The sequence below is a fragment of the Salmo salar genome, chromosome 02 (assembly GCF_965601325.2).
Source record: "Salmo salar chromosome 02, fSalSal1, whole genome shotgun sequence".
In the NCBI taxonomy this organism is placed as follows: domain Eukaryota; kingdom Metazoa; phylum Chordata; class Actinopteri; order Salmoniformes; family Salmonidae; genus Salmo; species Salmo salar.
Window position 1 is genome coordinate 6,752,930 of NC_138292.1, and position 26,013 is coordinate 6,778,942.

General features: G+C 46.3%; 1 protein-coding gene across 1 annotated transcript in view; it reads left to right on the plus strand.

Moving 5' to 3' along the window:
* LOC123727735 (TBC1 domain family member 31) overlaps positions 1–26,013 on the plus strand; it is a 28,406-nt gene continuing 2,393 nt past the window's right edge. Inside the window, exons 1-20 of the mRNA XM_082959291.1 lie at positions 1–417; positions 642–788; positions 881–996; positions 1,214–1,392; positions 1,566–1,717; positions 1,878–2,037; positions 2,255–2,455; positions 2,618–2,779; positions 3,227–3,306; positions 5,272–5,418; positions 5,770–5,903; positions 6,097–6,230; positions 6,544–6,723; positions 10,134–10,366; positions 10,662–10,814; positions 18,288–18,423; positions 19,398–19,490; positions 19,700–19,840; positions 19,938–20,132; positions 23,931–24,084. Of these exons, the coding sequence (XP_082815417.1) occupies positions 344–417; positions 642–788; positions 881–996; positions 1,214–1,392; positions 1,566–1,717; positions 1,878–2,037; positions 2,255–2,455; positions 2,618–2,779; positions 3,227–3,306; positions 5,272–5,418; positions 5,770–5,903; positions 6,097–6,230; positions 6,544–6,723; positions 10,134–10,366; positions 10,662–10,814; positions 18,288–18,423; positions 19,398–19,490; positions 19,700–19,840; positions 19,938–20,132; positions 23,931–24,084 (2,971 nt within the window). The 5' untranslated portion in view covers positions 1–343. The remainder of the gene's footprint in view (positions 418–641; positions 789–880; positions 997–1,213; positions 1,393–1,565; positions 1,718–1,877; positions 2,038–2,254; positions 2,456–2,617; positions 2,780–3,226; positions 3,307–5,271; positions 5,419–5,769; positions 5,904–6,096; positions 6,231–6,543; positions 6,724–10,133; positions 10,367–10,661; positions 10,815–18,287; positions 18,424–19,397; positions 19,491–19,699; positions 19,841–19,937; positions 20,133–23,930; positions 24,085–26,013) is intronic.

Below are 26,013 nucleotides of genomic sequence, written 5' to 3' on the forward strand. Positions count from 1 at the left end.
ACATCCCATTCTTGACGTCATTCAAGAAGCGACAAGATAACCGCTGACAACTTTTTAACTGAAGACAGATTTATAACTATGGCTTTCATTTGAGTTTTGTTCTCAATAAATCATTTAGCGGGATATTGACTGCTCGATAATATGCTTGTGAATGCTCTTCTTGCGATTGGAGACCAGCAATAACGTGTTCTTTCAAATTTCGCGCTGTACAGACCGCCAGACGATAGGCTGGTATTCAGGCTAGCCGGCTTGCTAATCAACTGTGAATTAGTTACCACTGCTAACTCGCTAGCTAGCTAGATCCAAACGTATCATATCCCCAATTCTGCTCATAAAAAAAAAAATGCAAACGACCGACATTGGAAACAAGGAGGAGGGAAAAGTATGGCATCGAAAACCAACACCAAGTAATACTGGGTAGGTCGTTGCAAAGGATAATGTTAGCTCATAACCCACTTGTTGAGTCTCCATCACCTTGTGATAGTGAAGCCTGGCTGTTGAGTGTTGTTGATCGTAAACGAGAGGGGATTGTTATTGTTTGTTTCTGCATATCTTGAATAGAAGCTGTGCTTTGCATTCTTGTCTGACAGCTAGACGTGCATCTTGTATGTAGACCATAATAACCGTTTTTGCTTTAACAGGGTCATGGTCACAGTGATTCGCAGTGCAGCTGCCTACCAGTCCAAAACAGTCCGCTTCCTTCATGTCACCTTTGACACTACTGGGGACTCTTTCCTGGCTGGAGACCACCATGGGAATATTTATGTCTTTGACATCACTAGAAACAGGTGCAGTATGTCACACTGTCAACACCACAATATTGCATTGCAATACTCTTACTGGTGCAGGCTGTGCTCATACCTGTTCTGTCTCTCTCCAGGTTTAGACTTGTTCAGAAAACTGGTCAAGCTTGCACTGCCTTGGCTTTCAACTTGCGCAGAACAACGGAATTCTTGGTTGCTCTTGCAGACTACTCCATCAAGTGCTTTGACAAAGGTATGACTCCTTACATTGCTGCATAATTGTTTTCCAAAAGGTTAGGAATTGATTAGCTGATTGAGGAGGGTAAAGTCATCTTCTGTGGTGTATTTGCCTGTGTACCCAAACTTCCAGTACATTGAAAGACCAATGATTCCATCAGATAATGGCGTTTTTGCCGGGTGTTTGCCAATTGGAACAATAAACAGATTGATTGATTGTTTGATTCCGTCAGATACGAAGCAGCTGGTGAGCTGGATGCGGGGTCACGAGGGGGCGGTATCCTCCGTGTCGGTCCATGGCTCTGGCCGCTACGCCATCAGTACGTCAGCTGACACGGCTCAGCTCTGGGACCTGGACACCTTCCAGAGGAAGAGGAAACTCAATGTCCGTCAATCTGTCGGCATACAGAGGGTTAGATCATTTACAGAACTGAATCATTTCATTTTCCGATTTGACAATACAATGAATACATAATGGAAAAATTCACACAGTGCCTTTTTATATTTTACATTTTGTAGAACTCTAAACAATTTATCTGAATTTGTGAAAATTCATTTGAACTGTGTGTGTTATTTTTTTCCTAGGTGTTCTTTCTTCCTCTGAGTAACACCATCCTCAGCTGTTTCAACGATGACTCCATCTTTGCCTGGGAGAGTGACACGTTGTTCTGCAAATACCAGCTGCCTGTTCCTGATGAGGGACCCAGGATACACTACAAGGCATTTGCTGTCACACGGTGTGTGTGTGTTTTTGAAAGGTTGAGTGGAAGTGGAAGTCTAATATAGAAAAGTGTGTTTGTCTGTGTGGCTATGACTATTACAGATAAGCCCTGAACAACAAAGCAGATGTTCAGTACCAGTAATGTCCTCCTAAAACCATCTGTGTTCTCTTCAAAGTGATGGGAAGATTCTGGCTGCAGGGGGCAGATCCAACCTTCTCCATCTGTGGTGTCTGGACACCAGGCAGCTGCTTAGAGTGGTCCAGATGCCTCCCAAGGTCCGCACTGTCAGACAGCTGGAGTTCCTACCAGACAGCTTCGATGGTGGGGCCAGCCAGGTATGTATTCATTCATTCATTCATTCATTCTATTTATTCATCCTTTATTTAACCACGGAAGTCACGTTGAGTTTTACATCTCTTTTTCAAGTGAACCCTTGCCAAGAAAGCAGCCAATGTACAGCCAATGCTATCTGATACTGATGTATTTTGGAGAACATGCTTTATTTGTCTCGGTGGTTGGTAAATGAGAAAACATTTAGTTTTTGTTCTTCAGACTCTTGGGGTGCTGAGTCAGGATGGTGTGATGCGTTTCATCAACATCCAGACCTGCAAGCTGCTCTTCAACATCGGATCCCATGATGACGCCATCACCGCAGCCACTGTCAGTCCCAACGGACGCCATATTGTCACGATAATGGATAATGGCAGCCTGAACATCTACAGTGTTCAGTGTCTGACCCAGGACTACAACAAGGTAGCAATCATCAGAATGATTAAAAAGGCTGTTCATCTGACACGTGTCCTTGAATTTTGCTAAATGACCCAGGCAGCTTTGTTTCATCTGTGTAGTTTTTAAGATTAGCACACATCAGTCATGTTTCTGCCTTCCCCTGAGCCACTCGTCATCCTCTCCTAGCCTCCTCCGTCCCTGGTCAAAGTGGTGTCTGGTGGAGAGTGTTCGGCTCTGACGATGAAGGTGAAGTCAGAAGCGGTCCAGCGGCCGGCCAAAACCTCTGGTCGACGAGTCAAGACCAAAGTCCTGAGGCCTCCAGCTGTCCCCATGACAGAGGATAAAGAGGTACAGATGTAGGATATTCATTGGATCACTCTTTTGTTGCACAACAGGAAATGCGAACTTGTATTCAAGGTTTTAAAAGGCTTCTCAAGTTTGTAATTGCCCCTTGAAAATGTCATATTTCGACCCGTACAAAAAATGTCCATTAATTATAATCCATATTATAATGCACATTTCCTGTTGCTCCAGGATTATTTTCCCTCTGTAGCAAACTGCCTCAAATTAAGAGCCTACATCTGTAGAGCATGCAGAAACACATGGCAGACAGAAGCATAGATACTTGTGGTATAATCTCATAGTGACCATATAATAGCATGACCTTATTTAGTTCTCTGGTCTGGAGCCGTGCTGTCTCGTGATTTTACCATTGGTTTTCCTCATCCAAATTTTGAATGATGTTCTTTTGAATCAAGTGAGGCGTTCAACTGATTTGTGGATTTTCTTTTTCAGAATGAACTGCCTGACGGTCTAAACAAGAAGAGACTTGTGACGTTACTGAAGGCATTTGGAGAATATCCAGCTAAATACAGGTAACTAACTACAAATCAGGAATCAGGGCCAAGGTGTCACAGTTTTAATGAGGGGCAGCAACATACAAATGTGCTCTTTATACACTACAGTAAACGGTGCTCCTTTATACACTACAGTAAACGGTGCTCCTTTATACACTACAGTAAACGGTGCTCCTTTATACACTACAGTAAACGGTGCTCCTTTATACACTACAGTAAACGGTGCTCCTTTATACACTACAGTAAACGGTGCTCCTTTATACACTACAGTAAACGGTGCTCCTTTATACACTACAGTAAACGGTGCTCCTTTATACACTACAGTAAACGGTGCTCCTTTATACACTACAGTAAACGGTGCTCCTTTATACACTACAGTAAACGGTGCTCCTTTATACACTACAGTAAACGGTGCTCCTTTATACACTACAGTAAACGGTGCTCCTTTATACACTACAGTAAACGGTGCTCCTTATACACTACAGTAAACGGTGCTCCTTATACACTACAGTAAACGGTGCTCCTTTATACACTACAGTAAACGGTGCTCCTTTATACACTACAGTGAACGGTGCTCCTTTATACACTACAGTAAACGGTGCTCCTTTATACACTACAGTAAACGGTGCTCCTTTATACACTACAGTGAACGGTGCTCCTTTATACACTACAGTAAACGGTGCTCCTTTATACACTACAGTAAACGGTGCTCCTTTATACACTACAGTAAACGGTGCTCCTTTATACACTACAGTAAACGGTGCTCCTTTATACACTACAGTAAACGGTGCTCCTTTATACACTACAGTAAACGGTGCTCCTTTATACACTACAGTAAACGGGGCTCCTTTATACACTACAGTAAACGGTGATCCTTTATACACTACAGTAAACGGTGCTCCTTTATACACTACAGTAAACGGTGCTCCTTTATACACTACAGTAAACGGTGCTCCTTTATACACTACAGTAAACGGTGCTCCTTTATACACTACAGTAAACGGTGCTCCTTTATACACTACAGTAAACGGTGCTCCTTTATACACTACAGTAAACGGTGCTCCTTTATACACTACAGTAAACGGTGCTCCTTATACACTACAGTAAACGGTGCTCCTTATACACTACAGTAAACGGTGCTCCTTTATACACTACAGTGAACGGTGCTCCTTTATACACTACAGTAAACGGTGCTCCTTTATACACTACAGTAAACGGTGCTCCTTTATACACTACAGTAAACGGTGCTCCTTTATACACTACAGTAAACGGGGCTCCTTTATACACTACAGTAAACGGTGATCCTTTATACACTACAGTAAACGGTGCTCCTTTATACACTACAGTAAACGGTGCTCCTTTATACACTACAGTAAACGGTGCTCCTTTATACACTACAGTAAACGGTGCTCCTTTATACACTACAGTAAACGGTGCTCCTTTATACACTACAGTAAACGGTGCTCCTTATACACTACAGTAAACGGTGCTCCTTATACACTACAGTAAACGGTGCTCCTTTATACACTACAGTGAACGGTGCTCCTTTATACACTACAGTAAACGGTGCTCCTTTATACACTACAGTAAACGGTGCTCCTTTATACACTACAGTGAACGGTGCTCCTTTATACACTACAGTAAACGGTGCTCCTTTATACACTACAGTAAACGGTGCTCCTTTATACACTACAGTGAACGGTGCTCCTTTATACACTACAGTAAACGGTGCTCCTTTATACACTACAGTAAACGGTGCTCCTTTATACACTACAGTGAACGGTGCTCCTTTATACACTACAGTAAACGGTGCTCCTTTATACACTACAGTAAACGGTGCTCCTTTATACACTACAGTAAACGTGTGATCCTTTATACACTACAGTAAACGGTGCTCCTTTATACACTACAGTAAATGGTGCTCCTTTATACACTACAGTAAACCGTTTCCATTATGATGATCATGCGTTTATTTCTCCTCAGGATGTTTGTGTGGAGGTCCCTCCTGCGTCTGCCAGAGAACCACGCAGCCTTCAGCAGTCTGACCGATAAAGGCCTGCACTCTGCCTACCTCAGCATCCAGGAGCGATACCCCATCAAGAGCCACAAACTGCAGCGGGGACTTCAAAGGTATACTTACCACTTACCTGGCTGGCACTGTGGGCCTGCTGTCATGTTGGCCTGGCATGGGCACGTTCAGATGATCTGGAATTATGAATAGTTAATGGTTCTTCCATTTTTATCAAAACGTCCTTGATGATTCATTATTGTGATGGGTATATCTGACAGTGATGTCATTTCCATGAATCATGATGGGTATATCTGACAGTGATGTCATTTCCATGAATCATGATGGGTATATCTGACAGTGATGTCATTTCCATGAATCGTGATGGGTATATCTGACAGTGATGTCATTTCCATGAATCGTGATGGGTATATCTGACAGTGCTGTCATTTCCATCTCTTGTCTGCCTACAGAGTGTTGTCTGCACTAGCCCACTGGGCGGCCATCTTTGGAGAGACAGACTACCTCCCTCTGGTGGCGTTTCCCTTCGTCAAGCTCTTCCAGAATAACCCACTGCTCTGTTTTGAAGTGGTTGCCACCACTATAGGTACTGTACATACAGTACTAGAAACTGAATCCTGTTTCACTTGTCCTTTCATGTCGGCCCTGTTTGCTAACTTAGAGTTGCTGAATATTTGTCACTTTTTCAGTTTTCTTTTTCGTGTACCTTGTTTATATAACTTTGTTGTTGCACTTTGGTTGTAAAATAGGGTATCGACAGTTTTGTTTGTCCTTTGCAGTGAACTGGTGCCAGCACTGGTTTGAATACTTCCCCAACCCTCCTCTCAACGTACTGAGCATGGCAGAGAATGTTCTGGCTCACCATGACAAGGAACTGCTGCAGCACCTCATCGACTGTGGAGTCACCTCTCAGGTGAGACGACCAGGAGATCTCTTTTTAAACTCTCGTTACAACTGTATTATAATGACACTAGTATTGTATGGTTGTTTTTTTATCTGCTCCCACAAACAAGCGTTCAGTGATACATTTCCATTCGCTGTTAGAGACTCTGTTCTCTGAGATGTTGACCAGAGAAAAGTGGCTGAAACTCTTTAATAACCTCTATCTCTCTCCCCCCCTCTCCTCCAGCTGTATGTGTGGCCCCTGTTAGAGACTCTGTTCTCTGAGGTGCTGACCAGAGATGAGTGGCTCAAACTCTTTAATAACCTCTATCTCTCTCCCCCAGCTGTATGTGTGGCCCCTGTTAGAGACTCTGTTCTCTGAGGTGCTGACCAGAGATGAGTGGCTCAAACTGTTTGACAACGTCTTCTCTAACCATCCTGCCTTCTTATTGGTATCTGTGGTCTCCTATGTCACCTGCTGCCGCGCTCCACTACTGCTCTGCAGCCACAAAGAGGACTTTGAGGTAAGATGTTTTATATAAACCATGGGAAGATGAGGTAAGATGTTTAATATAAACCATGGGAAGGTTTATAGTAAGATGTTTTATATAAACCATGGGAAGGTTTACATAAACCATGGGAAGGTTTGAGGTAAGATGTTTTATATAAACCATGGGAAGGTTTGAGGTAAGATGTTTAATATAAACCATGGGAAGGTCTGAGGTAAGATGTTTAATATAAACCATGGGAAGATGAGGTAAGATGTTTAATATAAACCATGGGAAGGTTTGAGGTAAGATGTTTAATATAAACCATGGGAAGGTTTGAGGTAAGATGTTTTATATAAACCATGGGAAGATGAGGTAAGATGTTTAATATAAACCATGGGAAGATGAGGTAAGATGTTTTATATAAACCATGGGAAGGTTTATGGTAAGATGTTTTATATAAACCACGGGAAGGTTTATAGTAAGATGTTTAATATAAACCATGGGAAGATGAGGTAAGATGTTTAATATAAACCATGGGAAGGTTTGAGGTAAGATGTTTAATATAAACCATGGGAAGATGAGGTAAGATGTTTAATATAAACCATGGGAAGGTTTATAGTAAGATGTTTAATATAAACCATGGGAAGATGAGGTAAGATGTTTAATATAAACCATGGGAAGGTTTATAGTAAGATGTTTAATATAAACCATGGGAAGATGAGGTAAGATGTTTAATATAAACCATGGGAAGGTTTGAGGTAAGATGTTTAATATAAACCATGGGAAGATGAGGTAAGATGTTTAATATAAACCATGGGAAGGTTTGAGGTAAGATGTTTAATATAAACCATGGGAAGATGAGGTAAGATGTTTTATATAAACCATGGGAAGGTTTATAGTAAGATGTTTAATATAAACCATGGGAAGATGAGGTAAGATGTTTAATATAAACCATGGGAAGGTTTGAGGTAAGATGTTTAATATAAACCATGGGAAGGTTTGAGGTAAGATGTTTAATATAAACCATGGGAAGATGAGGTAAGATGTTTAATATAAACCATGGGAAGGTTTGAGGTAAGATGTTTAATATAAACCATGGGAAGGTTTGAGGTAAGATGTTTTATATAAACCACGGGAAGATTTGAGGTAAGATGTTTAATGTAAACCATGGGAAGATGAGGTAAGATGTTTAATATAAACCATGGGAAGGTTTGAGGTAAGATGTTTAATATAAACCATGGGAAGATGAGGTAAGATGTTTAATATAAACCATGGGAAGATGAGGTAAGATGTTTAATATAAACCATGGGAAGGTTTATAGTAAGATGTTTAATATAAACCATGGGAAGGTTTATGGTAAGATGTTTAATATAAACCATGGGAAGGTTTGAGGTAAGATGTTTAATATAAACCATGGGAAGGTTTGAGGTAAGATGTTTAATATAAACCATGGGAAGGTTTGAGGTAAGATGTTTAATATAAACCATGGGAAGGTTTATGGTAAGATGTTTAATATAAACCATGGGAAGGTTTGAGGTAAGATGTTTTATATAAACCATGGGAAGATGAGGTAAGATGTTTTATATAAACCATGGGAAGGTTTATGGTAAGATGTTTAATATAAACCATGGGAAGGTTTATAGTAAGATGTTTAATATAAACCATGGGAAGATGAGGTAAGATGTTTAATATAAACCATGGGAAGGTTTGAGGTAAGATGTTTAATATAAACCATGGGAAGATGAGGTAAGATGTTTAATATAAACCATGGGAAGGTTTGAGGTAAGATGTTTAATATAAACCATGGGAAGGTTTGAGGTAAGATGTTTAATATAAACCATGGGAAGATGAGGTAAGATGTTTAATATAAACCATGGGAAGGTTTGAGGTAAGATGTTTAATATAAACCATGGGAAGGTTTGAGGTAAGATGTTTAATATAAACCATGGGAAGATGAGGTAAGATGTTTTATATAAACCATGGGAAGGTTTATAGTAAGATGTTTAATATAAACCATGGGAAGGTTTATAGTAAGATGTTTAATATAAACCATGGGAAGATAAGGTAAGATGTTTAATATAAACCATGGGAAGGTTTGAGGTAAGATGTTTAATATAAACCATGGGAAGGTTTGAGGTAAGATGTTTAATATAAACCATGGGAAGATGAGGTAAGATGTTTAATATAAACCATGGGAAGGTTTGAGGTAAGATGTTTAATATAAACCATGGGAAGGTTTGAGGTAAGATGTTTAATATAAACCATGGGAAGGTTTATGGTAAGATGTTTAATATAAACCATGGGAAGGTTTGAGGTAAGATGTTTAATATAAACCATGGGAAAGGACGCTTTCATTGGTTAGGCCCTTTATATGACTTCATGTTATGACTATAAGCCACTATGTATTTTTGTCATGACTACTGCGACAGTCTCCGAATTGTATATTATGGATGAATATTGAAGAGCAGAGCATTATTTGCATCATTTTAACATTGTTACACTAGTCTAATTTATTAGTTGTTCACAGCAAAGCTGCATTTTTATTTAAAAAAATCTTGACATGGTCAAATATCTCAAGCATAGATTGGTAACTTTTTTTCTTCAAATTTGGCACACAGAAACTACAGGACTGACTTGATCAAAAAGAATGGTACTGATTGACCTATAGGTGGCAAGGTTATAAGCAGTTATAAACCCTCATATCCATCACCCCGTATGACCTACAGCAGGGGTCTTCAACCTTTTCTTGGCCAGGGACCCCTTCCCAGGGACCCCTTCCCAGGGACCCCTTCCCAGGGACCCCCATCATATGTTAGCAAAAATAAATAAATGTAAATGCACACGTCTTATCATCAGATGAATGTTTTGACTAGAAGAAGTGACTTTTCGCAGCAGGTTAAGAGAACATATGCAGCAGGTTAGGAGAATTAACATGGTAGGTTAGTAAAATTAGCTTTAGGGTTAGCTAAAATACTATACATTTTCCCCGACACGACTCTTAACATATCTAGCTACAACCCAGCTTTCCCTGAGAATAGTCTTGGTTTCCACTAATGCGATTCTGCCATGATATGTTTTCCTGAATCTGGGACATTTTGGTAAACCTTAAGCAAAACGTTTTTTTTTAGAGACGGCTGAGTTATTGATAAATCAGGAAATCAAAACTTAAGAGTCCATTTTAAATCCTTTGTAAATCCACTCCACAATGGCCTGTGAACTTGGAACTTTTTAGGGTCATCAGAGACATTACCATGAGGAACCATGTTAAGTTTGGCATTGATATCTTAAAAAAAAAAAGAAGGAAACTATTACCCAGGTGTCCTTTCTGCCATCCTATGAACCCTGTTCATTGCTTCTTGCAGCTACAGTATATTTACCTTCTTCTTCATAAAGGAAAAATGCACACTTGATTCTCTCCCTTCCTCTCTCTCTCTCTCTCCCAGTATTTCTTCCATCACCGTAACAACCTGGACGTCAGCGCCGTGATAAAGGAGACATACAGGCTGATGGAGAGCACCCCAGCAGACATCCACCCCAGGAACATGCTGGATGACTTTCAGCCTCTGACCAGGGGACAGTACCCTGTCTTCAACAAGTACCCCACCTACATAGTGGAGTACCAGTCTCAGGAGAGAGAGAGGATACGCCAGCAGGAGGTGGACTACCTCAGAGAGAGGTCAGATTGTATCATTGGCATCTTATCCTTTCTGTGGCATTCTAGAACACCGGCAAAGACAATAAGGTTCACACAAAGTCAACTCTTAATATCTTATCTCTGTTTTTCTTGCAGTAGCAGGGAAAAAGCTTGACACGGACGTTTCGGTCAAAGCCTTCTTCAGTATTTGTGTCAAAGAACAGTGTCAGAGTGTGTGTGTGTGTGTGTGTGTGTGTGTGTGTGTGTGTGTGTGTGTGTGTGTGTGTGTGTGTGTGTGTGTGTGTGTGTGTGTGTGTGTGTGTGTGTGTGTCTCCAGGCAGGCGGTGCAGGAGCTGCGTGCGGAGGTGGTTCAGAGGCAGGCTGAGGACGAGGCGTGGTACACCCAGCAGGAGTTACTGCAGCAGGCTGAGGAGAAACGCAGGGACATCCTACAGCAGGAGGAGAGCAAGCTGGCTGAACAGAGAACCAGGTCAGAGAACAGACACACATACAGTCATCTATGTATGCCAATTTATTACTACATCAATCATTCACGGCAGGCAGGTCGCCTAGTGGTTAGAGTGTAGGGGCAGGCAGGTAGCCTAGTGGTTAGAGTGTAGGGACAGGCAGGTAGACTAGTGGTTAGAGTGTAGGGGCAGGCAGGTAGACTAGTGGTTAGAGTGTAGGGACGGCAGGTAGCCTAGTGGTTAGAGTCTAGGGGCAGGCAGGTAGACTAGTGGTTAGAGTGTAGGGACGGCAGGTAGCCTAGTGGTTAGAGTGTAGGGGCGGCAGGTAGCCTAGTGGTTAGAGTGTAGGGGCGGCAGGTAGCCTAGTGGTTAGAGTGTAGGGGCAGGCAGGTAGACTAGTGGTTAGAGTGTAGGGACGGCAGGTAGCCTAGTGGTTAGAGTGTAGGGGCGGCAGGTAGCCTAGTGGTTAGAGTGTAGGGGCAGGCAGGTAGCCTAGTGGTTAGAGTGTAGGGGCGGCAGGTAGCCTAGTGGTTAGAGTGTAGGGGCGGCAGGTAGACTAGTGGTTAGAGTGTAGGGGCAGGCAGGTAGACTAGTGGTTAGAGTGTAGGGACGGCAGGTAGACTAGTGGTTAGAGTGTAGGGGCGGCAGGTAGACTAGTGGTTAGAGTGTAGGGGCAGGCAGGTAGACTAGTGGTTAGAGAGTAGGGGCGGCAGGTAGCCTAGTGGTTAGAGTGTAGGGGCAGGCAGGTAGCCTAGTGGTTAGAGTGTAGGGACGGCAGGTAGACTAGTGGTTAGAGTGTAGGGGCAGGCAGGTAGACTAGTGGTTAGAGCGTAGGGACGGCAGGTAGCCTAGTGGTTAGAGAGTAGGGACGGCAGGTAGCCTAGTGGTTAGAGTGTAGGGGCAGGCAGGTAGCCTAGTGGTTAGAGTGTAGGGGTGTCAGGTAGACTAGTGGTTAGAGTGTAGGGGGGGCAGGTAGACTAGTGGTTAGAGTGTAGGGGCAGGCAGGTAGACTAGTGGTTAGAGTGTAGGGACGGCAGGTAGACTAGTGGTTAGAGTGTAGGGGCGGCAGGTAGACTAGTGGTTAGAGTGTAGGGGCAGGCAGGTAGACTAGTGGTTAGAGAGTAGGGGCGGCAGGTAGCCTAGTGGTTAGAGTGTAGGGGCAGGCAGGTAGCCTAGTGGTTAGAGTGTAGGGACGGCAGGTAGACTAGTGGTTAGAGTGTAGGGGCAGGCAGGTAGACTAGTGGTTAGAGCGTAGGGACGGCAGGTAGCCTAGTGGTTAGAGAGTAGGGACGGCAGGTAGCCTAGTGGTTAGAGTGTAGGGGCAGGCAGGTAGCCTAGTGGTTAGAGTGTAGGGGCAGGCAGGTAGACTAGTGGTTAGAGTGTAGGGGTGTCAGGTAGACTAGTGGTTAGAGTGTAGGGGCAGGCAGGTAGCCTAGTGGTTAGAGCGTAGGGACGGCAGGTAGCCTAGTGGTTAGAGAGTAGGGACGGCAGGTAGCCTAGTGGTTAGAGTGTAGGGGCAGGCAGGTAGCCTAGTGGTTAGAGTGTAGGGGCAGGCAGGTAGACTAGTGGTTAGAGTGTAGGGACGGCAGGTAGCCTAGTGGTTAGAGTGTAGGGGCGGCAGGTAGCCTAGTGGTTAGAGTGTAGGGGCAGGCAGGTAGACTAGTGGTTAGAGTGTAGGGGCGGCAGGTAGCCTAGTGGTTAGAGTGTAGGGGCGGCAGGTAGACTAGTGGTTAGAGTGTAGGGGGGGCAGGTAGACTAGTGGTTAGAGTGTAGGGGCGGCAGGTAGACTAGTGGTTAGAGTGTAGGGACGGCAGGTAGACTAGTGGTTAGAGTGTAGGGGCGGCAGGTAGACTAGTGGTTAGAGTGTAGGGGCAGGCAGGTAGACTAGTGGTTAGAGAGTAGGGGCGGCAGGTAGCCTAGTGGTTAGAGTGTAGGGGCAGGCAGGTAGCCTAGTGGTTAGAGTGTAGGGACGGCAGGTAGACTAGTGGTTAGAGTGTAGGGGCAGGCAGGTAGACTAGTGGTTAGAGCGTAGGGACGGCAGGTAGCCTAGTGGTTAGAGAGTAGGGACGGCAGGTAGCCTAGTGGTTAGAGTGTAGGGGCAGGCAGGTAGCCTAGTGGTTAGAGTGTAGGGGTGTCAGGTAGACTAGTGGTTAGAGTGTAGGGGGGGCAGGTAGACTAGTGGTTAGAGTGTAGGGGCAGGCAGGTAGACTAGTGGTTAGAGTGTAGGGACGGCAGGTAGACTAGTGGTTAGAGTGTAGGGGCGGCAGGTAGACTAGTGGTTAGAGTGTAGGGGCAGGCAGGTAGACTAGTGGTTAGAGAGTAGGGGCGGCAGGTAGCCTAGTGGTTAGAGTGTAGGGGCAGGCAGGTAGCCTAGTGGTTAGAGTGTAGGGACGGCAGGTAGACTAGTGGTTAGAGTGTAGGGGCAGGCAGGTAGACTAGTGGTTAGAGCGTAGGGACGGCAGGTAGCCTAGTGGTTAGAGAGTAGGGACGGCAGGTAGCCTAGTGGTTAGAGTGTAGGGGCAGGCAGGTAGCCTAGTGGTTAGAGTGTAGGGGTGTCAGGTAGACTAGTGGTTAGAGCGTAGGGGCAGGCAGGTAGCCTAGTGGTTAGAGCGTAGGGACGGCAGGTAGCCTAGTGGTTAGAGAGTAGGGACGGCAGGTAGCCTAGTGGTTAGAGTGGAGGGAAGGCAGGTAGCCTAGTGGTTAGAGTGTAGGGACGGCAGGTAGACTAGTGGTTAGAGTGTAGGGGCAGGCAGGTAGACTAGTGGTTAGAGTGTAGGGGCAGGCAGGTAGCCTAGTGGTTAGAGTGTAGGGGCAGGCAGGTAGACTAGTGGTTAGAGTGTAGGGGCAGGCAGGTAGCCTAGTGGTTAGAGTGTAGGGGTGTCAGGTAGACTAGTGGTTAGAGAGTAGGGACGGCAGGTAGCCTAGTGGTTAGAGTGTAGGGGCGGGCAGGTAGCCTAGTGGTTAGAGTGTAGGGGTGGGCAGGTAGCCTAGTGGTTAGAGTGTAGGGGCGGGCAGGTAGACTAGTGGTTAGAGTGTAGGGACGGCAGGTAGACTAGTGGTTAGAGTGTGGGGGCGGCAGGTAGACTAGTGGTTAGAGTGTAGGGGCGGCAGGTAGACTAGTGGTTAGAGCGTAGGGGCAGGCAGGTAGACTAGTGGTTAGAGTGTAGGGGCAGGTAGCCTAGTGGTTAGAGCGTAGGGGCGGCAGGTAGCCTAGTGGTTAGAGCGTAGGGGCAGGCAGGTAGACTAGTGGTTAGAGTGTAGGGGCAGGCAGGTAGACTAGTGGTTAGAGTGTAGGGGCAGGCAGGTAGACTAGTGGTTAGAGTGTAGGGGCGGCAGGTAGCCTAGTGGTTAGAGCGTAGGGACGGGTAGACTAGTGGTTAGAGAGTAGGGGCAGGCAGGTAGACTAGTGGTTAGAGTGTAGGGGCAGGCAGGTAGACTAGTGGTTAGAGTGTAGGGGCAGGTATCCTAGTGGTTAGAGCGTAGGGGCGGCAGGTAGCCTAGTGGTTAGAGCGTAGGGGCAGGCAGGTAGACTAGTGGTTAGAGTGTAGGGGCAGGCAGGTAGACTAGTGGTTAGAGTGTAGGGGCGGCAGGTAGACTAGTGGTTAGAGTGTAGGGGCGGCAGGTAGCCTAGTGGTTAGAGCGTAGGGACGGCAGGTAGACTAGTGGTTAGAGTGTAGGGGCGGCAGGTAGCCTAGTGGTTAGAGTGTAGGGGCGGCAGGTAGACTAGTGGTTAGAGTGTAGGGGCGGCAGGTAGCCTAGTGGTTAGAGTGTAGGGGAAGGCAGGTAGACTAGTGGTTAGAGCGTAGGGACGGCAGGTAGCCTAGTGGTTAGAGCGTAGGGACGGCAGGTAGCCTAGTGGTTAGAGTGTAGGGACGGCAGGTAGCCTAGTGGTTAGAGTGTAGGGGCGGCAGGTCGACTAGTGGTTAGAGCGTAGCGACGGCAGGTAGCCTAGTGGTTAGAGTGTAGGGACGGCAGGTAGACTAGTGGTTAGAGTGTAGGGTCAGGCAGGTAGCCTAGTGGTTAGAGTGTAGGGGCGGCAGGTAGCCTAATGGTTAGAGCGTAGGGACGGCAGGTAGCCTAGTGGTTAGAGTGTAGAGGCAGGCAGGTAGCCTAGTGGTTAGAGTGTAGGGACGGCAGGTAGACTAGTGGTTAGAGTGTAGGGGCGGCAGGTAGACTAGTGGTTAGAGTGTAGGGGCGGCAGGTAGACTAGTGGTTAGAGCGTAGGGGCAGGCAGGTAGACTAGTGGTTAGAGTGTAGGGGCGGCAGGTAGCCTAGTGGTTAGAGAGTAGGGGCGGCAGGTAGACTAGTGGTTAGAGTGTAGGGGCAGGCAGGTAGACTAGTGGTTAGAGTGTAGGGACGGCAGGTAGCCTAGTGGTTAGAGTGTAGGGGCGGCAGGTAGCCTAGTGGTTAGAGTATAGGGGCGGCAGGTCGCCTAGTGGTTAGAGTGTAGGGGCAGGCAGGTAGACTAGTGGTTAGAGTGTAGGGGCAGGTAGCCTAGTGGTTAGAGCGTAGGGGCGGCAGGTAGCCTAGTGGTTAGAGCGTAGGGGCAGGCAGGTAGACTAGTGGTTAGAGTGTAGGGGCAGGCAGGTAGACTAGTGGTTAGAGTGTAGGGGCGGCAGGTAGCCTAGTGGTTAGAGCGTAGGGACGGGTAGACTAGTGGTTAGAGTGTAGGGGCAGGCAGGTAGACTAGTGGTTAGAGCGTAGGGGCGGCAGGTAGCCTAGTGGTTAGAGCGTAGGGGCAGGCAGGTAGACTAGTGGTTAGAGTGTAGGGGCAGGCAGGTAGACTAGTGGTTAGAGTGTAGGGACGGCAGGTAGACTAGTGGTTAGAGTGTAGGGACGGCAGGTAGACTAGTGGTTAGAGTGTAGGGACGGCAGGTAGCCTAGTGGTTAGAGTGTAGGGACGGCAGGTAGACTAGTGGTTAGAGTGTAGGGACGGGTAGACTAGTGGTTAGAGGGTAAGCGCAGGTAGACTAGTGGTTAGAGTGTAGGGGCGGCAGGTAGCCTAGTGGTTAGAGTGTAGGGACGGCAGGTAGCCTAGTGGTTAGAGTGTAGGGGCGGCAGGTCGACTAATGGTTAGAGCGTAGCGACGGCAGGTAGCCTAGTGGTTAGAGTGTAGGGACGGCAGGTAGACTAGTGGTTAGAGTGTAGGGTCAGGCAGGTAGCCTAGTGGTTAGAGTGTAGGGGCGGCAGGTAGCCTAGTGGTTAGAGTGTAGGGTCAGGCAGGTAGCCTAGTGGTTAGAGTGTAGGGGCAGGCAGGTAGCCTAGTGGTTAGAGTGTAGGGACGGCAGGTAGACTAGTGGTTAGAGTGGAGGGAAGGCAGGTAGCCTAGTGGTTAGAGTGTAGGGAAGGCAGGTAGACTAGTGGTTAGAGCGTAGGGACGGCAGGTAGCCTAGTGGTTAGAGTGTAGAGGCAGGCAGGTAGCCTAGTGGTTAGAGTGTAGGGACGGCAGGTAGACTAGTGGTTAGAGTGTAGGGACGGCAGGTAGCCTAGTGGTTAAGAGTGTAGGGGCGGCAGGTCGACTAGTGGTTAGAGCGTAGCGACGGCAGGTAGCCTAGTGGTTAGAGTGTAGGGACGGCAGGTAGACTAGTGGTTAGAGTGTAGGGGCAGGCAGGTAGCCTAGTGGTTAGAGCGTAGGGGCGGCAGGTAGACTAGTGGTTAGAGTGTAGGGGGGGCAGGTAGCCTAGTGGTTGGAGTGTAGGGGGGGCAGGTAGCCTAGTGGTTGGAGTGTAGGGGGGGCAGGTAGCCTAGTGGTTAGAGTGTAGGGGCAGGCAGGTAGACTAGTGGTTAGAGTGTAGGGACAGGCAGGTAGCCTAGTGGTTAGAGTGTAGGGGCGGCAGGTAGCCTAGTGGTTAGAGCAACTGAAAGGTTGCTAGATCGAATCCATTGAACAAGGCAGTTAACCCACTGTTCCCCGGGTGCCGAAGACGTGGATGTCGATTAAGGCTGATTCAGAGAGGAAGACACAGTTGAATACATACAATTTGACTAGGTCCCCCTCTTTCCAAGGCAGAACTGTGTCTGCATCATATTCAGTCAGGATCCTCAGAAGGAAGTACATTCTGAGGTAATGTGACTCTCATGTCATAGTTATTGATCCTCATAAATTACTTGGTACAAGCCCATTAAATGTGATGTCACTAATTAAGCTGAAATAGACTTGTTCCCTGTTCCAAGGTTAGTCTCTCTGACAGTCTGTGTCCCCAGGTTAGTCTCTCTGACAGTCTGTAATGTGTCCCCAGGTTAGTGTCTCTGACAGTCTGTAATGTGTCCCCAGGTTAGTCTCTCTGACAGTCTGTAATGTGTCCCCAGGTTAGTCTCTCTGACAGTCTGTAATGTGTCCCCAGGTTAGTCTCTCTGACAGTCTGTAATGTGTCTCCAGGTTAGTCTCCCTGACAGTCTGTAATGTGTCCCCAGGTTAGTCTCTGACAGTCTGTAATGTGTCCCCAGGTTAGTCTGTAATGTGTCTCCAGGTTAGTCTATATGACAGTCTGTAATGTGTCCCCAGGTTAGTCTCTCTGACAGTCTGTAATGTGTCCCCAGGTTAGTCTCTCTGACAGTCTGTAATGTGTCTCCAGGTTAGTCTCTCTGACAGTCTAATGTGTCCCCAGGTTAGTCTGTAATGTGTCTCCAGGTTAGTCTTTCTGACAGTCTGTAACGTGTCCCCAGGTTAGTCTCTCTGACAGTCTGTAATGTGTCCCCAGGTTAGTCTCTCTGACAGTCTGTAATGTGTCCCCAGGTTAGTCTCTCTGACAGTCTGTAATGTGTCTCCAGGTTAGTCTCTCTGACAGTCTGTAATGTGTCCCCAGGTTAGTCTCTCTGACAGTCTGTAATGTGTCCCCAGGTTAGTCTCTCTGACAGTCTGTAATGTGTCCCCAGGTTAGTCTCCCTGACAGTCTGTAATGTGTCCCCAGGTTAGTCTCCCTGACAGTCTGTAATGTGTCCCCAGGTTAGTCTCCCTGACAGTCTGTAATGTGTCCCCAGGTTAGTCTCTCTGACAGTCTGTAATGTGTCTCCAGGTTAGTCTGTCTGACAGTGTGTAATGTGTCTCCAGGTTAGTCTCTCTGACAGTCTAATGTGTCCCCAGGTTAGTCTCTCTGACAGTCTAATGTGTCCCCAGGTTAGTCTCTCTGACAGTCTGTAATGTGTCTCCAGGTTAGTCTCTCTGACAGTCTGTAATGTGTCTCCAGGTTAGTCTCTCTGACAGTCTGTAATGTGTCCCCAGGTTAGTCTCTCTGACAGTCTGTAATGTGTCTCCAGGTTAGTCTCTCTGACAGTCTGTAATGTGTCTCCAGGTTAGTCTCCCTGACAGTCTGTAATGTGTCCCCAGGTTAGTCTCTCTGACAGTCTGTAATGTCTCCAGGTTAGTCTCTCTGACAGTCTGTAATGTGTCCCCAGGTTAGTCTCTCTGACAGTCTGTAATGTGTCCCCAGGTTAGTCTCTCTGACAGTCTGTAATGTGTCCAGGTTAGTCTCTCTGACAGTCTGTAATGTGTCCAGGTTAACAGCCATGAAGCGTGAGTTGAAGGTGAAGGAGCTCCAGCTGATGGATGCAGCCAGGAGACGCTTCCTGAAACACCAGCAGGACCAGAGACTGACTGAACTACACAGACTGGACGAGCAGATACAGAGGAAGGTCTGTTTTCACTTCAGTCACCGCCCTGTATTTAATATTGAAAGAAGAGATTCATTCTTTCAACCATCCTTTTATTTTGTGTGTAATGTGTCTATATGTCCTCTACTGTATATAATGGGGTGTCTATATGTCCTCTACTGTATATAATGGGGTGTCTATATGTCCTCTACTGTATATAATGGGGTGTCTATATATAATGGGGTGTCTATATGTCCTCTACTGTATATAATGGGGTGTCTATATGTCCTCTACTGTATATAATGGGGTGTCTATATGTCCTCTACTGTATATAATGGGGTGTCTATATGTCCTCTACTGTATATAATGGGGTGTCTATATATAATGGGGTGTCTATATGTCCTCTACTGTATATAATGGGGTGTCTATATATAATGGGGTGTCTATATGTCCTCTACTGTATATAATGGGGTGTCTATATATAATGGGGTGTCTATATGTCCTCTACTGTATATAATGGGGTGTCTATATATAATGGGGTGTCTATATGTCCTCTACTGTATATAATGGGGTGTCTATATGTCCTCTACTGTATATAATGGGGTGTCTATATGTCCTCTACTGTATATAATGGGGTGTCTATATGTCCTCTACTGTATATAATGGGGTGTCTATATATAATGGGGTGTCTATATGTCCTCTACTGGATATAATGGGGTGTCTATATATAATGGGGTGTCTATATGTCCTCTACTGTATATAATGGGGTGTCTATATATAATGGGGTGTCTATATGTCCTCTACTGGATATAATGGGGTGTCTATATATAATGGGGTGTCTATATGTCCTCTACTGTATATAATGGGGTGTCTATATATAATGGGGTGTCTATATGTCCTCTACTGTATATAATGGGGTGTCTATATGTCCTCTACTGTATATAATGGGGTGTCTATATATAATGGGGTGTCTATATGTCCTCTACTGTATATAATGGGGTGTTTGTTGGGGCCAGATGAACACCAGAGACCAGGAGACGGCAGCAGCAGTACAGGATATACAAGTCAGACAGATGGAGCTGGAAGCACAGAGACGGCTGTTTGAACAGGTCAGTGACTGTCCTCATCACAGCAACGATGTGCAGAGACCTGCCCCTGAGACAAACACTATCTTGTCATTCACATTATATTCCTTGCAGCATAAAGTTAAGACACCACACGTAATTTAACATTGGCCATGTTAACGCTATCCAGTTACAATATGGCTTGATCTTCATTCACCAGACCGTAATGTCATGATGTAATCCTTGTGTTGTAGCAACTGGCCAAGGAGCAGGTGCGTGTGACTCAGGAGGTCAGAGCAGAGGTGGATACCAGGAGACACAGGTCAGAGGTTGAGGAGACCACCTTCCAACACCTCCTTAACAACGACACTGACGTCAGCCTGGGAACCAAGAAGGTCAGCATTCATCTACTGTATACTTCCTCAGACTGAAATCTAGGGGGTTATTAAACAATGATTGGAGAGAGAGAGACTGACCTCCTCTACGTTTCAGGTTCTAGAGGAGTGTTTAGCTGAAGCAGGCCAGCTGGGAGTGGACACCGAGTGGCAGGCTGAGGTGATGAGGCGTCTAGACCAGGAGGATGCAGACCGGGACAGACACTACCACCATCTGGCTGGACTACACAGAGAGACCCACACCAAGGAGCAGCAGCTGGTTAACATCATGGAGGATGTAGAGGGACAGAGGGTAGGAGGAGAGATGATGTAGAGGGTATATACAGTAGGTCATGGAGGGACAGAGGGTAGGAGGAGAGATGATGTAGAGGAGGGTATATACAGTAGGTCATGGAGGGACAGAGGGTAGGAGGAGAGATGATGTAGAGGGTATATACAGTAGGTCATGGAGGGACAGAGGGTAGGAGGAGAGATGATGTAGAGGGTATATACAGTAGGTCATGGAGGGACAGAGGGTAGGAGGAGAGATGATGTAGAGGGTATATACAGTAGGTCATGGAGGGACAGAGGGTAGGAGGAGAGATGATGTAGAGGAGGGTATATACAGTAGGTCATGGAGGGACAGAGGGTAGGAGGAGAGATGATGTAGAGGAGGGTATATACAGTAGGTCATGGAGGGACAGAGGGTAGGAGGAGAGATGATGTAGAGGGTATATACAGTAGGTCATAGAGGGTAGGAGGAGAGATGATGTAGAGGGTATATACAGTAGGTCATAGAGGGACAGAGGGTAGGAGGAGAGATGATGTAGAGGGTATATACAGTAGGTCATGGAGAGACAGAGGGTAGGAGGAGAGATGATGTAGAGGGTATATACAGTAGGTCATGGAGGGACAGAGGGTAGGAGGAGAGATGGGTATATACAGTAGGTCATGGAGGGACAGAGGGTAGGAGGAGAGATGATGTAGAGGGTATATACAGTAGGTCATGGAGGGACAGAGGGTAGGAGGAGAGATGATGTAGAGGGTATATACAGTAGGTCATGGAGGGACAGAGGGTAGGAGGAGAGATGATGTAGAGGGTATATACAGTAGGTCATGGAGAGACAGAGGGTAGGAGGAGAGATGGGTATATACAGTAGGTCATGGAGGGACAGAGGGTAGGAGGAGAGATGATGTAGAGGGTATATACAGTAGGTCATGGAGGGACAGAGGGTAGGAGGAGAGATGATGTAGAGGGTATATACAGTAGGTCATGGAGGGACAGAGGGTAGGAGGAGAGATGATGTAGAGGGTATATACAGTAGGTCATGGAGAGACAGAGGGTAGGAGGAGAGATGATGTAGAGGGTATATACAGTAGGTCATGGAGGGACAGGGTAGGAGGAGAGATGATGTAGAGGGTATATACAGTAGGTCATGGAGGGACAGAGGGTAGGAGGAGAGATGATGTAGAGGGTATATACAGTAGGTCATGGAGGGACAGAGGGTAGGAGGAGAGATGATGTAGAGGGTATATACAGTAGGTCATGGAGGGACAGAGGGTAGGAGGAGAGATGATGTAGAGGGTATATACAGTAGGTCATAGAGGGTAGGAGGAGAGATGCTGTAGCGGGTATATACAGTAGGTCATGGAGGGACAGAGGGTAGGAGGAGAGATGATGTAGAGGGTATATACAGTAGGTCATGGAGAGACAGAGGGTAGGAGGAGAGATGGGTATATACAGTAGGTCATGGAGGGACAGAGGGTAGGAGGAGAGATGATGTAGAGGGTATATACAGTAGGTCATAGAGGGTAGGAGGAGAGATGATGTAGAGGGTATATACAGTAGGTCATGGAGGGACAGAGGGTAGGAGGAGAGATGATGTAGAGGGTATATACAGTAGGTCATGGAGAGACAGAGGGTAGGAGGAGAGATGATGTAGAGGGTATATACAGTAGGTCATGGAGAGACAGAGGGTAGGAGGAGAGATGGGTATATACAGTAGGTCATGGAGGGACAGAGGGTAGGAGGAGAGATGATGTAGAGGGTATATACAGTAGGTCATGGAGAGACAGAGGGTAGGAGGAGAGATGGGTATATACAGTAGGTCATGGAGGGACAGAGGGTAGGAGGAGAGATGGGTATATACAGTAGGTCATGGAGGGACAGAGGGTAGGAGGAGAGATGATGTAGAGGATATATACAGTAGGTCATGGAGGGACAGAGGGTAGGAGGAGAGATGATGTAGAGGGTATATACAGTAGGTCATGGAGGGACAGAGGGTAGGAGGAGAGATGGGTATATACAGTAGGTCATGGAGGGACAGAGGGTAGGAGGAGAGATGGGTATATACAGTAGGTCATGGAGGGACAGAGGATAGGAGGAGAGATGGGTATATACAGTAGGTCATGGAGGGACAGAGGGTAGGAGGAGAGATGATGTAGAGGGTATATACAGTAGGTCATGGAGGGACAGAGGGTAGAAGGAGAGATGATGTAGAGGGTATATACAGTAGGTCATGGAGGGACAGAGGGTAGGAGGAGAGATGGGTATATACAGTAGTCATGGAGGGACAGAGGGTAGGAGGAGAGATGGGTATATACAGTAGGTCATGGAGGGACAGAGGGTAGGAGGAGAGATGATGTAGAGGGTATATACAGTAGGTCATGGAGGGACAGAGGGTAGGAGGAGAGATGGGTATATACAGTAGGTCATGGAGGGACAGAGGGTAGGAGGAGAGATGGGTATATACAGTAGGTCATGGAGGGACAGAGGGTAGGAGGAGAGATGGGTATATACAGTAGGTCATGGAGGGACAGAGGGTAGGAGGAGAGATGGGTATATACAGTAGGTCATGGAGGGACAGAGGGTAGGAGGAGAGATGGGTATATACAGTAGGTCATGGAGGGACAGAGGGTAGGAGGAGAGATGGGTATATACAGTAGGTCATGGAGGGACAGAGGGTAGGAGGAGAGATGGGTATATACAGTAGGTCATGGAGGGACAGAGGGTAGGAGGAGAGATGATGTAGAGGGTATATACAGTAGGTCATGGAGGGACAGAGGGTAGGAGGAGAGATGGGTATATACAGTAGGTCATGGAGGGACAGAGGGTAGGAGGAGAGATGGGTATATACAGTAGGTCATGGAGGGACAGAGGGTAGGAGGAGAGATGGGTATATACAGTAGGTCATGGAGGGACAGAGGGTAGGAGGAGAGATGGGTATATACAGTAGGTCATGGAGGGACAGAGGGTAGGAGGAGAGATGGGTATATACAGTAGGTCATGGAGGGACAGAGGGTAGGAGGAGAGATGGGTATATACAGTAGGTCATGGAGGGACAGAGGGTAGGAGGAGAGATGGGTATATACAGTAGGTCATGGAGGGACAGAGGGTAGGAGGAGAGATGGGTATATACAGTAGGTCATGGAGGGACAGAGGGTAGGAGGAGAGATGGGTATATACAGTAGGTCATGGAGGGACAGAGGGTAGGAGGAGAGATGGGTATATACAGTAGGTCATGGAGGGACAGAGGGTAGGAGGAGAGATGATGTAGAGGAGGGTATATACAGTAGGTCATGGAGAGTCCTGTTAGTTACTGTACCTCTTGATCAACTGAAGGCTCTTACACTGGGCATGCTTGTGTCATTGATTTATGGTGGGAGGAGGGGGTGTGTTCAGCGGGAGGCGGGAGGGGGTGGGTTCAGTGGGAGGCGGGAGGGGGTGGGTTCAGCGGGAGGGGGTGGGTTCAGTGGGAGGCGGGAGGGGGTGTGTTCAGCGGGAGGGGGTGGGTTCAGTGGGAGGCAGGAGGGGGTGTGTTCAGCGGGAGGGGGTGTGTTCAGCGGGAGGAGTGTGTTCAGCGGGAGGAGGGAGGAGTGTGTTCAGCGGGAGGAGGGAGGAGTGTGTTCAGCGGGAGGCGGGAGGAGTGGGTTCAGCGGGAGGGGGTGTGTTCAGCGGGAGGAGTGTGTTCAGCGGGAGGAGGGAGGAGTGTGTTCAGCGGGAGGAGGGAGGAGTGTGTTCAGCGGGAGGCGGGAGGAGTGGGTTCAGCGGGAGGAGTGGGTTCAGCGGGACGGTGAGGTGTGAAGTGTGTTCAGCCATTGTGTGTTTCAGTGGGAGGAGGTGGTGTCTCAGAAGGCCCAGCTAGAGGAGGAGAGGCAGGCTGCAGCCACAGCTGAGGCCAACCAGAGAGTCTTCCTCAGCCAAGAGGAAGAGGAGACCAAGCAGCACAGAGACAACCTCCGCAGGAGCCAGGACCACTCACTCAGTGAGCCCAGTCCCATAGAAATATATGTTGTAGAACAGACATGATTCTGTGTTGTGGAGAGAATAGGCAGTCAGGTCCTCTCTATACATTCTATATCTATCTGTAGTATGCTGAGCATTCTACCCCACCACCCACACTACTACACCACAGTCCTGTCACCTAAGGTTTCAGTGTTCCTCTAAGCCAATGGTTCATGTTGAAAATGTAAATGTTCTGAGGAAATAGTTGATGTTGCAGTGTTCCTCTAAGCTAATAGTTGATGTTGAAGGTTGCAGTGTTCCTCTAAGCTAATAGTTGATGTTGAAGGTTGCAGTGTTCCTCTAAGCTAATAGTTGATGTTGCAGTGTTCCTCTAAGCTAATAGTTGATGTTGAAGGTTGCAGTGTTCCTCTAACCTAATAGTTGATGTTGAAGGTTGCAGTGTTCCTCTAAGCTAATAGTTGATGTTGCAGTGTTCCTCTAAGCTAATAGTTGATGTTGAAGGTTGCAGTGTTCCTCTAAGCTAATAGTTGATGTTGAAGGTTGCAGTGTTCCTCTAAGCTAATAGTTGATGTTGAAGGTTGCAGTGTTCCTCTAAGCTAATAGTTGATGTTGAAGGTTGCAGTGTTCCTCTAAGCTAATAGTTGATGTTGTAGGTTACAGTGTTCCTCTAAGCTAATAGTTGATGTTGCAGTGTTCCTCTAAGCTAATAGTTGATGTTGAAGGTTATAGTGTTCCTCTAAGCTAATAGTTGATGTTGAAGGTTGCAGTGTTCCTCTAAGCTAATAGTTGATGTTGAAGGTTGCAGTGTTCCTCTAAGCTAATAGTTGATGTTGAAGGTTATAGTGTTCCTCTAAGCTAATAGTTGATGTTGAAGGTTACAGTGTTCCTCTAAGCTAATAGTTGATGTTGAAGATTACAGTGTTCCTCTAAGCTAATAGTTGATGTTGAAGGTTGCAGTGTTCCTCTAAGCTAATAGTTGATGTTGAAAGTTGCAGTGTTCCTCTAAGCTAATAGTTGATGTTGAAGGTTGCAGTGTTCCTCTAAGCTAATAGTTGATGTTGAAGGTTACAGTGTTCCTCTAAGCTAATAGTTGATGTTGAAGGTTACAGTGTTCCTCTAAGCTAATAGTTGATGTTGAAGGTTACAGTGTTCCTCTAAGCTAATAGTTGATGTTGAAGGTTACAGTGTTCCTCTAAGCTAATAGTTGATGTTGCAGTGTTCCTCTAAGCTAATAGTTGATGTTGCAGTGTTCCTCTAACCTAATAGTTGATGTTGAAGGTTGCAGTGTTCCTCTAAGCTAATAGTTGATGTTGAAGGTTGCAGTGTTCCTCTAAGCTAATAGTTGATGTTGAAGGTTGCAGTGTTCCTCTAAGCTAATAGTTGATGTTGAAGGTTAATGTTCCTCTAACCTAATAGTTGATGTTGAAGGTTAGTGTTCCTCTAAGCTAATAGTTGATGTTGAAGGTTGCAGTGTTCCTCTAAGCTAATAGTTGATGTTGCAGTGTTCCTCTAAGCTAATAGTTGATGTTGAAGGTTGCAGTGTTCCTCTAAGCTAATAGTTGATGTTGAAGGTTGCAGTGTTCCTCTAAGCTAATAGTTGATGTTGTAGGTTACAGTGTTCCTCTAAGCTAATAGTTGATGTTGAAGGTTGCAGTGTTCCTCTAAGCTAATAGTTGATGTTGCAGTGTTCCTCTAAGCTAATAGTTGATGTTGAAGGTTGCAGTGTTCCTCTAAGCTAATAGTTGATGTTGAAGGTTGCAGTGTTCCTCTAAGCTAATAGTTGATGTTGCAGTGTTCCTCTAAGCTAATAGTTGATGTTGAAGGTTGCAGTGTTCCTCTAAGCTAATAGTTGATGTTGAAGGTTGCAGTGTTCCTCTAAGCTAATAGTTGATGTTGAAGGTTGCAGTGTTCCTCTAAGCTAATAGTTGATGTTGAAGGTTACAGTGTT